Source organism: Artemia sp. Qi Xiang Cuo, chromosome 5 (genome assembly GCF_049724085.1).
Source record: "Artemia sp. Qi Xiang Cuo chromosome 5, ASM4972408v1, whole genome shotgun sequence".
Taxonomy (NCBI): domain Eukaryota; kingdom Metazoa; phylum Arthropoda; class Branchiopoda; order Anostraca; family Artemiidae; genus Artemia; species Artemia sp. Qi Xiang Cuo.
Window position 1 is genome coordinate 37,118,469 of NC_142798.1, and position 15,331 is coordinate 37,133,799.

The following is a 15,331-nucleotide window of genomic DNA, read 5'->3' on the forward strand; positions in this document are numbered from 1 at the left end:
TGAGTCTCCTGTAAAACTGGAAATTGAGAATTAGTTGCAGAATCAAGAGTTTTCTAAATGTTACAGAATTACTAAAGTACTTTGGTATACCCGCCGAAGAGCAAGCATGTGCCCGTCTCATGAAATTATTTAAAAACACTTTCCGAAAAAGATTTTTTCAAAGAAAAGTAAAGAGCCACATTAAAACTTAAAACGCCATATTAATAATTTAAACTTAATAATTTAAACCGATCATAAAATACTATCAAGGAAGAAAAAAAAAACGAACAGAAATTGAAATATATAATCACATCAAACATAAAGGTAACAAATACCGATATTGCTGAATATGTAAATCCTAAAATGATTAGAAATTTAAATCTACGTTCAAGTAAAATTTAAAACGAACATAAATTACAACAAACAGGGGTTAGGCTACTGCTCTCCCCCCCCCCACCTGCCTGTAAGCATTCCAAATAGTATGATGTAATTTGCCTTGTATTGCAAACGATTTATTTTGAACTGCGTGGTTTAATTTCCTTAAACATCGACGAAAAACTAAAGAATAAAATTACTATAATAATCAACTGGAAAAATCAACTATCAAAATTACTAGAGAAAATAAACTGAACCTTTAATTACATAAGGATATTAATTCTTGGAAATCTCAGAAGCCCAAGATTTTATTTAACGGATTTTTTTATATTTCAATGTTATTATTATAAATTCTTTTAATATATTTCGTTTTCAGTAAAGTGTAAATGACGCAATAGACATTGAAAGTTTATGGTTAAGGATAGGAGAGAAACCAAACTCCTTTTAGTAGCAATTTCTGTTCGTTTTAACTTGAAATTCATTCATTTTAATTTCTAATCATTCAGGATTTATTTATTCATCTATATCAGTATCCGTTATCTTTATGTTCGATATGATTATTTTAACTTCTGCTCGTTTCGGATTTTATTGATTCTTCGACAGTAATTTCTGGTCGCTTTAAGCTGAAATTATTACAGCATATTATTTTCTGCACGCCTTATGTTTTAATATAGCTCTTTGCTTTCTTTGTAAAAGGTCTTTTAAATTAAAAAAAAAGAGAAAAATTATGTTCGTTTTTGATTGCCAAAGCTTTATTACTGGTTAATATTAAAAATATTTCTCCTATTTTACAGTTTTTCTTTTATTTGTGACTCTGACGTGAGCGTATGCTTTGGTATGGTGTTGAAAAGATATCGTTTTGACAATCTGAATGCAGATAACGTCTGTTGATTGAGTTCAACATACCCTGTAAGTTTCAACTTAATACCCTTAGCCGTTCTTGAGATGTTACAGATACGCCACTTTGACAGTCTGAATTTACATGGTGTGTTTTGATTTAGTTCAATGTCCCCTCTACATTCCCAGAAAGTTTCAAATCAACACCCTTAGCCGCTCCTGAGACGTCTTAACACCTTAAGCCGTCGTGAGATATTGTAGACGCACCATTTTGATAACATGGATTCACGTTGTGTATTTTAGTTCATTAACCCCCTTAACATTCCGTGGAAGTTTCAGATATGACAGCCTGGATATACATAGTGTCTTTTGATGTAGTTCAATATTCCCCTCAATATTCTTTGAAAGTTTCAACTTAATATCCCTAGCCTTTTGACAAACTGAATATACATAGTACATTTTGATCATCTTCTCAACATTCCCTGAAAGTCAACTGAATACTCTTAGCCGTTTCTGAGATATTGCAGATAAGCCCGTATTACAACCGAGATGCACAAAATGTCTTTTCATTTAGTTCAAAATCCCTCTCTAAATTCTGAGTTTCAACTGAATACCCTCATCTGTCCATGAGATGTTGCAGATATTCTGTTTTGATAACCTGGATGTACACAAGTGTCTTTTGATCTAGTTCAATATTCCCTGAAAATATCAGCTTAATACCCTTAGTTGTTCCTGAGATATTGTGGATACTTCCTTTTGACAAATTGGTTTCACTGAACAACATCCACCTTAACATTCTTTGAAATTTTCAGCTTAATACCTGCAGCCATTCCTACGATCAGCATATAAATGCTCAGATACATCCTGTTGGCAATCTGGTCACAGATAGTGTCGTTTCATTTAGGTCAATATCCCTCTCGAAATTCTCTGAAATTTTCAGCTTAATACCCTTAGCTGTTCATGATATATTGCAGATTTTTGAAAACGTGTATGCACATAGTGCATGCAAACGTTCTCTGAACGTTTCGATACGATGCTGATATGCGAAGATATTGCATATACGCTGCTGTGATAACCTGCATGTACGCAGTATCTTTTGATTTAGTTCAATATACCCCTCAATATTTTCTGAAAGTGTCAACTCAATACTGTTAGGCCTCCCTGAGATGTTGTAGGTACGCCCTTTTGACAACCTGGATACACTTAATGAATTCTGATTGAGTTCAACATCTCCCCTAACATTCTGTGAAACTATCAGCTTAATGCACAGATCTGCTCCTGAGATATTGCAGATAGGCCATTTTGATAACCTGATGAACATTCTGTCTTTTGAATTAATACACATAGTATCTTTTGATTTAGTTCAACATCACCTTTAACAATCCCCGAGTTTCAACGTAACAACCTTAACCTTTGCTGAGATATCGAAGATACGCCCTTTTGACAACCAGGATACACATGGTGTTTTGATTTAGTTCAAATTCCTTTAATGTTTTCTGAAAGTTTTAATTCAATGCACTTCACCATTTCTGAGATATTGCTGATACGCCCTTTTCACAACACGGTTGCACATAGTGTCATCTAATCGTTCAGTAACCCCCGTAACGCTCTCTGAAAACTTTCAAATCAATGCTCGTAGCCGTTGGTAAATTGCTGGTATACTCTTTGACATCCTAGATACAGATATTGTTTTGATTTGGCCTGAAAGTTTCAACCTAATACCCTTAACCATTCAAGAGATTTTCCAGATATGTCATTTTAACAACCTGGATGAAAATAGTATCCTTTGACTTAGTTAAACATTCCCTGAAAGTTTCAATTGAACACCCAAAGCCATTCAACAAAATATTGCAGACGCACCTTTCTGACAACCCAGAGGGACATATTTTATTATGATTTACTTCAACATCCCCTCAACTTGATTGTTTCAACTTAATACCCAAAAATCGTTCCTGCAATCCTTGGTGCTAAAATATTTTTCGCGCTGACTGAAATTAGAGACCATTGAACACAAATACTTGACAATTGATTCCGTTCACATTATTCACACTTTCTGGATATTGATTATCCAACAATTCCCGACGGATAATTAATAATCCTAACCTAATTTTTCAAATACTTTTAAATTTAAAAAACACTATCGTCATGTTGAAACCTTGGAAAAATTTGGCGGGGGGGGGGAGAGATTTTCCATGGGGAATTTTCCTGGGAAGATTTTGTGCAAAGGATAAAACTGTCCACGGGAAAATTTTTCAAATAGTTTCAAATTTAAAATACGACCTTTATCAATATGCGGAAGGAATTTTCCGGGGGAGTCTCAGGGGAGATTTCCATTCTTTTAAAATCGCTGCAATGTTCGGCGGCTAAGCTTTTGATTTAGCCTAAATGTTTTAATTCAATACCCTTAGCCATTCAAGAGATATTGCAGATACGCCATTTTAACAACCTGGATGCACAGAGCGTCTTTTAATTTAGTTCCAACATCCCCAGAAGATTTTCTGAATATTTTAACTTAATGCCCCGAACTCCCCCCCCCCCCCTTTCCGTTATAAAACATATATTTAAACAGTTACTAATTTACATTACCTAAGGTCCCTTTCCAAGGGCCTGTTGGGGTTGTCATTCATGGAGGCATATTTATTGGACTTTTCGACTATTTTAAACAAAATGGCTCAAAATTTTGATCGAGTATCTTTGGAGGGTACGGGGGTTCAGTCTTTGGAGGGTGAGAAAGACAAAGGAGTGGGGTGGCTGCCCTCCATCCACTTTTGAAAAAAAGGTCACTAGAACTTTCAATTTAAAATCGAATGAGTCTCCTCTGAAGTTTCCACAACCACTCATTTCATATGTAGCGGCTCTGGAAAAAAAAAAATACATTGGAGGCTTATGGTTCTTTACTACAGGCAACGTTAGAGCGTTGTCTCTGACTGGGGAACTTCAGACAGGGTTGCCACCCTGACCTGGAAGAATTTACCAAATCGGAGAGGAAAAACTTACTAGATAGCATCTGTTTTTATTAAATAGTCAAAAAATTTTTTTGCGCGTGCGGCTACACCATCAAGCATTGATTTTTACTATAGGAGCATAATGAATTTCCTTTTTTCTTCTTTTTTTCTCCTTTCCTCTTTTCTTTCGTTTTCATAGTATGATTGAAAATTCCGGAAACCTACAAGTTCAAAAATCCTTTTTTTGGATATATATATATATATATATATATATATATATATATATATATATATATATATATATATATAATGTTACATTTCTACTTACTTTTAATTTCTCTCAGCAGGCTCCTTTTACCTCAATACAAATTTTCAAACTGAGGAGATTCACCTAATCACCTTGGTTGGTTGGCTTTTGTTTTGATTCCAATAGATTCCCGATCATTACAAATCCAAGTGTCATTATAGCTTCATTTTTATTTGGTAAGATTTGATACACAGAAAGCTGATTTTGTCGACCTTTAGATTCCGGAAGTGAAGTGTCTGTTTATGAAAATGGGTGACTACTTGTCTGTCTCTGAGACAGACAAGTAAAATTGTAAATTGTAAAACAGACAAGCAAAAATTGTAAATTGTCATATGTTTACGGTAATTTTTTCCCTGAATTCATGGAAAATAAAAAAAGTTTTGTTTACTTTAAACTTTTTAATACTTTTTACTAGATTTTGGAAATTTTACTAGATCCTCTAAATTTACTAGATTTTTTTTTACTAGATCTAGTAAAATCCTACTGACGGTGGCAACCCTGATTTCAGATCAAGATTTACCGTAGAGCCTGGGTTTGGCGTAGCTTAAGGAGGTCTACAGGTTAGACTAGGTTTACAGCCCAATCAGAATCAAAACAACTTATTTTCCTTTTTCAGGGAATAGAACTGTATTTATTCTGATCCTCTACATGGTATCTACAATTTCCTTACACCCATTATCGATTGGTTAACGCCTTAGACTTAAAAACCGTGAAGACAGGGGTTTGAGTCCTGTTGGTGCTGGTCATTTGGTTTGGAACAGGGGGTCAATGGCATGACTCTATAAGCTCAGGCAGAGTCGACCCAGGTCTAAATGGGTACCTAGAGGAATCTGGGGGAAAAACACGGGAAGCGTCGCATGATTTGCCCCCAACCGAGCATTGCACTTCCGGCCAAAACCAGGGGTACCTGCACTACACAGACCATTGGTCAGCATGCGAAAAAGTTTGTCTTTTTAATAATGATTACTCACGTTCGTCAATACTATCATTAGCATTGTTCCCTTTGTAAGACCCCTCAGTTTTTCAGATAAGTACTTTAGCTGCATCTTTCGTCAGCGATATTTATTATATATTCGCTTTTACCCGAAGGCGACAGACAAACCAATAACCATTGGTACGCACAGCCAAAATTCTAGGGAGAGAAAGCGTGCAAGATGATCTTTTCGAGAAAGGGCACTAGGAACATCCTAAATTCATTTTTAGGACCATCTTCCCTATATTTTCATCGTGGAAAAAGGTCACTTGAACAGTCTTAAGGTGACAAAACAGAATGATGCAATTAACCAAAACAATCCAAGAAAGGTACATTATGTGGCACGATAACAGTAGTAGGCAACTATAGAAGGCAATAAAACAAAGATAGATTTAATGTACAAATAGGGTCACAATAAAGGTAAATACAGGTGGAAAAGAACGCAATACGATCGCTACAAAGATTCATAACTAAAAGAGAATTGTGATTAGTTAGCACAAAACTGCAAATAAGAGATACTAAAAAGAAACTTCATGGATAGAGATTGGAGATGATTGTTTTGTAAGGCAGTGAAGGTAATGGACGGATTCTCAGCTGAAAAATTATCAGAAGGTACTATCAAACAAAGACGCTCATAAACTACAATTCATAATACAGATAAAGGCAGGATTTCTTTTAGAGAAATCGGTTCTTGCATGAATTTTTACGAATTCTTTATTTATGGGGCGGTTGGTATTTAGAAACATCTTATTAATATATTGTCATGGTGCAAAAAAAGAAATTAACTATAAATCTTTTTGAGCGACATAGCATAGGGAAGTGACAAATGTAACGAGAAATAGAGCTTCGAGGTAGTAATTACCGCTAAAAAAAGAGGATAAATTTTTACCAAATCATATTATTGACTTACGAATAAAGCGAATATACCACCCAATGCCTTTTTTTATGCTCTTTCCAAATATAATAATCATTTTTGTCAGAAATGAATGTTACTCCCACCTCTATATATACCAATTCAGGGTATATATTTGTACATTAGGGGGGGGGCAAATTTTATTTCTGATGTAAATGGGAGGTAAGTTTAAACCTTACCCCCCTCCCCCCAATGTGCAAATATATAACCTGAATTGGTATATAGAGGTGGGGGTAAAATTCATTTCCGACAAAAATGATTATTATATTTGGAAACAGCATAAAAAAAGGCATCGACTGGTAAATTCACTTTATTCGTAAGTCAATAATGATTTGGTAAAAATTTACCAAAAAAAGATACGAAAACCCGTTCATTAAAAGGGTATAGTTTTTACTGCATTAGATGACGGCAGTTTCTGCTATGTTATTTTATAAAATATGCCATTTTGGGTTTTAATAGTAGAAATAGATTGAGTTACTGATTTCTTATGTTTGTCTCTTCAAGGAATAGTCCTAAGACCCATTACAGTCTATGACACTCAGGAAATATTAGTATTGACCAACATGATAGACTTTTTAATCATTTTCATTATTGACCAACACTAGTATTTACTGACGGTTTTTATCACCTTTCTGAAAAAGCTGTCTCTTTGAGTTGACACAGTTTATAAAACAAAGTGAAATTCAAAAGAAGATTCACTATTTAAAAAATGTCCAAAATTTTGTTGGTTTTTGCTCTGAAACTGGCTTCAAAAAGATTTTTCAGTTTTGATGGGAAAAAAATTGCTCTTTGTCACATTTGGGTATTATTTTTAGGGATTTTCCTGTTACCTGTACAGTTTTAAAAAGCCAAGCAAGTGCATTAACACTACAAGGTTAAAAAGGAGATAAAATAAAAAAAAGGAACAGATAAAATAAAAATGTTATAGCACAATATACCGCGTAGGGACTAATACTTTTTCAAATCAACGAAAAGTATACTAGGAATGTAAAATCAGATTGAAAAGTAGCTTAATAATGAACTATAGTTAGTTCATTATTTAGCTACTTTTAAATCTGATAATTTGACCTGATTATTAAACTATATTTAGTTCATTACTTAGGAGCTAAATAATGGTTGACTCTCTGTAACAAACTAGTCTAACTCGTAAAATTGAAATTGTCATTACAACCAACAGTCAAACTGTCAGGTTAAAATATTTAAAGATACTATTTAACTTTATAATTACTGCATAGATAACAGTTATGATATCTTACGCATAATGTAAATGAAGTAATGCATGAAATAGTTCAAACACATTTTCATGAATAATTTCCTTATCATACTAATGTTAGTAGGCCTACCAGGATCAGAGGTAAGCTCAAGTCCCGCCCGCTGGGGAAAAAGCGTTATTTAAATTGTGTGTGGGGGGACGCCACCTCTGTCTCTAGGTATGATAATCATGATGTCAGTAATAATGATAACACGCATCTCACTATAATGTCCATTAACGAATAGGCAATAAGCATTGTCTTTTTTTTATTTAGAAAGAATAGTCAGCCTAGTGATGTAATCCAGAGGAATATTTTTGCAGCTCTCTATTCGTAAGATTTTCTCTTAAAAATATGGAATGTCCTGAATTAGAAGACCCATGAAATGGTTGGTAGCAAACAGAATACTTTTCTTTCCGCTTTCAATTTAAATACTTCATAGGAGCTTATTTTCGGTTGGTTATTATGGCTGCAAAATTTTAATTACTCGAACGTGACTTCTGAGCAAAGACACAAATATACGAAATAAGCTATGTTTTATACTGAGGCAGCACCAAATTACAAGTTCCTGGCAAAATTGGAACGAAAGGATAAAATACCACAGTGATATTTTCCTTTCGTTTTATATAAGAGAGCAGATCATTATTTTTTCTCCTTCTAACCATTGTCTCCATCAAAACAGTTCTTGACAAAGAATCAAAAGGCAATACCAGCGCTTAAAACGCAGCTGGATTTTAAATGATGGAAAGCTAAACACAGAAATTGAGTCCAAGTTGCTTGCATCCTTCTCTCCAACACAACTTAAAACACTTTAAACAGTAAAAGTGGCACACGACATACAATGATAATCATAATGAAAGCTTACAACACATTATTAGTACTTCCTATTCAATTAAAAAACTTGGACGGAGACATGAGAAATAAGGCCACATAAAATCCATGGTGCTGTGACTCACTAAGATTTCACTGGATGATCCAATGCAAATGTTGCATTCGATTCAGTCGTTTCTATTTTTCTTCTCTGGATTTTGGCTTCAACAAAGAACAAAACAGAGGTCATAATCATGCCATATGTTCCAACGACGGCCAAAGCAAAGGACCAGGACAAGAAATTGTGCTCGTAGTTAGGCATCCAGTCCCGGGAATCGCCTAATGCTCCGAAGACTACGACGGCAATAAAGCCACATGCACCTGCAGAAACAATTAAAATGAGTCATGTGCTTCAAAGTTAGACGTGCGTACATGGGCGGATCTAGAGCAAAATCTTTGGGGGGGAGGGGAATGTGACAAGGGCGCCAATAATCGACCAAATTGACTAATTTGTTCTAAAAAAAGTGAAAAAAAAACAGGGAGAGAGGGCGCCAGGAAAAATCTTGAGGGGAGGTCCCCTGGATACGCCAGTGCGTGCGTATGTAGAGGTAAATATTTTATAAAAAAAAACAAGTAGAGAGAAAATGGAAAAAAGGCAACATGGCATCTTAGAATTGACTATTTTTTCTTCTTTTTTGCCATTTTGTTTCTGGAGCGTGATAATTTGTAAGATTTTTCTCTACTCCACCTTTCCTCTTACTCGATTTGTTAGAATAAATGAAGGCACCAAAACACATTGCACTTGTCGTTTTCAAACCTTGAATATAAAAACATGACCGCTTTTAAGAAAGAACTGCTTTTTCTTCAATTGTTCTATTCGTCGACATCTATTATAAGTATGAAAGTAGGTCAGTAGAGTTGTAAAACGAAAACAAAACAACAACGATTAATATTAAATTTAGCATACGGCTTATACATATTTATCATACTTATAGGTAATCCAGATACACGGTAAAACAGTATCTTAATGTTCAAAAAAAAGATACTTTGCATGGAAAAAATACTGCTTACTTTTTCTTTAATTTTAGTTGAGAAAAGTCTACCTGACTATCTCTTTCTTGAAAAATAATTCAAATTCTCAAAACAAAAACAAATAGGATGGGAACTATTATAAGCCATTTGAGTTTGCCAGAAATCAATTCGCCAGTGTGAAACCCACTGACAGCTATAACGCATCCCGTCCAAACATTTCGTCATTATAGTGTGGAGTGCACACCGTTCTTCGTTACTGCTTTATAGGCGGAGCCACGATTTCGCTGAAGAACCTGAACTTATCATCAGACAAATATACAAGATATCTTCTTGGTGATATCTCGGTCATCCCTATTGCAATTCCAGTGGGCATTTCCAGTAGGCAAAGCTCATATAATATGAACAATCTCAGTTGCCCAATTGACTTCAAGTCCTGTGGACATGGGGTCATAAATCTTTGAAAACTTTTTATTTGGGGTCTACAATTGCCTTCAAAAGCCTCACAGAACTGATAGACTATTTGAATTACCCTAACTCTATGTCTATCTTCCTTAGTTATGTCCTAGGATGGATGATAGACTATCTATCAACAAGTGAAATTACATTATTTTTATACAATTCTGGAAAAAGTTATGCCAGCTTTGCCTCTCACAGAGACTGTCTGTTTTGGCTTTACTCTAATTAGTATTGCTAATTAGAGCTAATTGGCTCTCAAGTTTTTTATCACTTCTTTGATGAGTTTTGTATCTTTTCAACAAATCCCCGAAGTTGGTTTCGACTTTAAGACTTAAATAGTAGTTGACTCAACTTGCTCTAATTCCGATACACTATTCTTTTTACGAGCATTTGGTCCTATAAGACTCGCATGCATCTGCACAAAAATTTGTGTTCAGAAGCTGTGGAATTCTGGGGGTAAAAAGAAAAAACAAGAACCACTAGACACAAATCTAGGGAGTCATGGAAAAAATGTCAAAATATCGCAACTTTAGAGGGACCTATCCCGAAGATTCAGCTTGAGGACGTGCCTGAAGATTGGACCGTAATGGATTTTTCATAGCAGGCATATAAGGCGATGGGCAGTTTATATTGCCCTTTATATTACCGTAAAATTCGTATCAAGAGGAAGTTTACCAAACAGGCAATGTATTCTGCTGCCAGAAGGGTTCAGCTTAGTCTAGATTCTACCTCGATATTTCATGGATTAAACAAAAAGTCTAAACTAAATGCTCTATCTTTGAGTCTAGTCAAACAATTCAGCTAGCAAATAGAACAAAATAGAAAATTAAGTTAAAAAATACATCTGAAAAAATAAATAGAAAGTAAAGAAAATAAAACTAGAAATTTTATTGCTTAAAATTATATCCATATATTTTTTCTCAAATGGCTCAGAAAATTTTAGGCTGTTTAAATGTGTATGCGCTACTAACATCGAAAAAAGATGCAATTTCCAATTCGGCAAAGATATATCAAGACAATTCCAGATAATCAAGTAATTTCTTCTTTTAAGGAGGCCCTAGACGGTCAATCATTTTGATCAAAAGTTTTCGTCAATCAATTGACATGTGCTTTAATCAACCCTTCAACCTTGACCAAAGCTAATCTAACACACTGCTTTTTTCAAAATGATTGAGTCATTCAAACTTGCTATCATTCCCCGTGAACGCTTGACTCGAGCATCAAACAGGTGCCTAGACGGTCAGTCATGCTTGAAAAAATCGATTGACGGAAGCGTTTGATCAAAATGATTGACCGTCTAGGGCCTCCTTTATAACATAATTAGTAAACCAAGCTTTTATTTCAATTAGCTAAAAACGAAAAATAAAAAATATTAAAGAAAAAAAAGAATTAAGCTAAAAAAAAAAAAAAAAAAAAAACAAGACAAGGGTGGGAGTTCTGAAAACCAGCTGTTCACGAGCGAGTTGTAGGCAAGTGCAATTTAAGATAATGCAAAATAAAAACTAGGAGCTACATATTTTAATTCGTTAATATATGTAATATTTCTCTGTTGTTGTTTTGAAGATGAATACATTGATATCTGGTCAAAATATCTGTCATCATCGCTCTATATTTTATTTCACTAGTTTTTAAGGCCCATTTATCTTGATTTTTTTTTTGTTTACTTATTTTTTCATTCACAGAGTAAATGTAGAATCTTACCTCCGGTTAGAGTAACCCATCCAAGTGCTTGGAGGATAAAAACTTGATAGTCATACGTAAAGCATAAGACATAGGCCGCAGTGCCTCCCAGAGCCATCAGCATACATATGAAACAAAATGTAAAAAATGTCTGAACGGCAATGAAAAACGCTAAAAGAAAAAAAGAAAATACACATTTGATTTAAAAATAAGCAAGTATATAAAAAAGTATTCACTTCATTAATTATCAATTTGGGATGGGACTTACAGAACAATAAGTAGTGATAGGTAAATTAAAGAGAGCGGGGCCCTATCCTTTTTGCATATATTAATATAAGGTAGCAGACAGATAGAAATCACCATGCCTTAAAAAGTCATATATTTGGTTGTTTTTTTTTATGTTGTAATCAGAATCACCATACCATGAAAATTCGTGCTACAATGCTTTTGGTGTTAAATATCATGTTTCTGATAGAGTCATGGCTGTTCACATAGCATGCATACATCGATGGTTCTTTTCATAGTATGGTTGAATGAAGTTAATGGCAATGAAATTATATGGCAATGCGTTAGGCGTGGTTTTTTTTATGTTTGACCTTGACCACGGGTATAAAAACTCTGACGATGAGTTATTCGAACTGTTATGGATGTTTTATTGTTAAACATGATTCTTCATTATGGTATGATTATAGGCGTTGACAGAAACGAAAATGGTAAACCATCTGAGGGAATGTTAACTCCTATTCAGAGATACATATTTTTTTTATTTGGGCGATTCTCAACTGTGTTCGGTATTATCGACAACTACCATTTGAACAGTGTTGTAAGGTCCCCTACCCCAACCCCAAGGACCCCCTCCCCCCAACTCCTGCCCTTAACCACCCACCCCCCTCTCCCCAACCCCCTGCTACCCCCCCCCCCCCAGAACACTACTGAAATATTCCAACTCTTACATTTCAACAAAAAAAAAAAAAATCCAAAATGAACTTTGAAACATCAAGAGAATGTAACAGTGACAAGGTCAACCACGACAAAACAATACTTAAATATTCCAACTCTTACATTTCAATGAAAAAAAAAAAATCTAAAATGAAATTTGAAACATCTTCAGAATGTCACACACAAACACACACACACAAACACATACACACACACAAACATACCAACATACACACAAAAACACACACACAAACACACACACACACACACAAAAACACACACACAAACACACACACACACAAAAACCACGACGAAAAACTACATAAATATTCCAAATCACATATTTCGATGAAAAAAACAATCCAAAATGGACTTTGAAACATCAAGAAAGTCTAGCAGCGACAATGTAAATCATGATAGATAGCTACTGAAATATTCCAATTCTTGTATTTAAATGAAAAACAACCAAAAAAAACTTTGAAACATCTTAATAATGAAACAGACACAAAGTAAACCACGACAAAACACTATTAAAATACTCCATCTCTTTCATTTCAATGAAAAACATCCAAAAAGAACTTTGGAACATCTTCAAAATGTAAAAGTGACAAGGTAAACCATGACAAAACACTACTGAAACATTCCAAATCTTACACTTCAACGAAAAAAAAAAAATCAAAAATGAACTTTGAAACATCAAGAGAATGTAACAGTGACAAGGTAAACCACGAAGAAACACTACTCAAATATTCCAACTCTTACATTTCAACGAAAAAAAAATATCTAAAATGAACTTTGGAACATCTTCAGAATGTCATACACAAACACACACACAAACACACACACACAAACACACACACACACACAAACACAAAAACACAAACAAACACACATACAAACACAAACACAAACACCACGACAAAACACTACTGAAATATTCCAACTCTTATATTTCAATGGAAAAAAAAAATCCAAAATTTACTTTGAAACATCAAGAGAGTTTAAAAGTGACAAGGTAAACCATGACAGAACACTACAGAAATATACCAGCTCTTACATTTCAATGAAAAACATCCAAAATGAACTTTGAAACATCTTAAGAATGAAACAGAGACAAGGTAAACCATGACAAAACACTACTGAAATATTCCAACTCTTACATTTCAACAAAAAAAAGTCCAAAATGAACTATGAAACATCTTCAGAATGTAACAATGACAAGGTAAACCACGACAAAACACCACTGAAATATTCCAACACTTACATTTCAACGAAAAAAAAAATCCAAATGAACTTTGACACATCAAGAGAATGTAACAGTTACAAGGTAAACCACAACAAAACACTACTGAAATAATCAAACTGTTACACTTCAACGAAAAAAAAAAAAATCAAAAATGAACTTTGAAACATCAAGAGAATGTAACAGTGACAAGGTAAACCACGACAAAACACTACTGAAATATTCCAACTCTTAAATTTAAACAAAAAAAAAATCTAAAATGAACTTTAAAACATCTTCAGAATGTCACACACACACACACACACACAAAAAAACACAACCACAAACACACAGACACAAACACACAAAAAGGAGGGGGGGCAAGCTTTACACATAAATTACTCTTTTCCACTTCCCTTAGAACTTCCGAATTAAACTAAAAAATAACACGACTCAAAGAAGATTTTAAAATTTTGAAAACCAAAATTTCCGCGAGGGGGTGTGTTTTACAGGTGATGGGGTTTCCGTGGGTGGGGGATGCGGTAAACGCCTAGACCTGGCGCGCCACTCTAAGTGAACCTAGATTAACCCAGCTTTTTGCATATCTCTCACTTATTTTCCGGGGGGGGGGGTCCCAGAAAATAGGTGTTCCCTTCACCATGTCACTTTCTACAGGTCTAAGCGTTTACCCCATCCCCACCCACGGAAACAGTCACTTTCTACAGGTCTAGGCGTTTACCCCATCCCCCATCCACGGAAAACCCATCACCTGGAAAACACAACCCCTCAGGGAAATTTTGGTTTTCAAAATTTTAAAATCTTCTTTGAGTCGTGTTATTTTTTAGTTTAATTCGGAAGTTCTAATGGAAGTGGAAAAGAGGAATTAATGTGTAAAGCTTGCCCCCCCTTCCGTTGTGTGTGTTTGTGTGTGACATTCTGAAGATGTTTCAAAGTTCATTTTAGATTTTTTTTTTTCGTTGAAATGTAAGAGTTCGAATATTTCAGTAGTGTTTTGTCGTGGTTTACCTTGTCACGCTTACATTCTCTCTATGCTTCAAACATAATTTTTGATTTTTTTTTTCGTTGAAGTGTAAGAGTTGGATTATTTCAGTAGTGTTTTGTTGTGGTTTATCTTGTCACTGTTACATTCTCTTGCTGTTTCAAAGTTCATTTTGGATTTTTTTTTTCGTTGAAATTTAAAAGTTGGAATATTTCAATAGTGTTTTGTCGTGGTTTACCTTGTCACTGTTACATTCTCTTTATTTTTCAAATTTCATTTTGTATTTTTTTTTCGTTGAAATGTAAGAGTTGGAATATTTCAGTAGTGTTCTGTCATGGTTTACCTTGTCACTGTTAAACTCTCTTGATGTTTCAAAGCTCATTTTGGATTTTTTTTTTCATTGAATTATAAGTTGGAATCTTTCAGTAGTGTTTTGTCGTGGTTTAGCTTGTCACTGTTACATTCTCTTGATGTTTCAAAGTTCATTTCGGATTTTTTTCGTTGAATTTTAAGAGTTGGAATATTTCAGAAGTGTTTTGTCGTGGTTTACCTTGTCACTGATACATTCTGAAGATGTTTCATAGTTCATTTTGTATTTTGTTTCGTTGAAATT

General features: G+C 34.4%; 2 protein-coding genes across 4 annotated transcripts in view; one reads left to right on the forward strand and one right to left on the reverse strand.

Annotated features, from left to right (window-relative positions):
• The window catches only part of LOC148952099 (uncharacterized), a 644,245-nt gene that overhangs the window by 590,576 nt on the left and 38,338 nt on the right, over window positions 1-15,331 (forward strand). The window lies entirely within an intron of this gene.
• LOC148952102 (uncharacterized) overlaps window positions 6,555-15,331 on the reverse strand; it is a 33,860-nt gene continuing 25,083 nt past the window's right edge. The window contains exons 3-4 of one of the 2 annotated variants that reach the window (XM_089089540.1): window positions 11,579-11,728; window positions 6,555-8,770 (exon numbers count right to left, since the gene is read on the reverse strand). In XM_089089540.1, the coding sequence (XP_088945666.1) occupies window positions 8,535-8,770; window positions 11,579-11,728 (386 nt within the window). In that variant the 3' untranslated portion in view covers window positions 6,555-8,534. The remainder of the gene's footprint in view (window positions 8,771-11,578; window positions 11,729-15,331) is intronic. The other variant, XM_089089539.1, reaches the window with a different exon arrangement.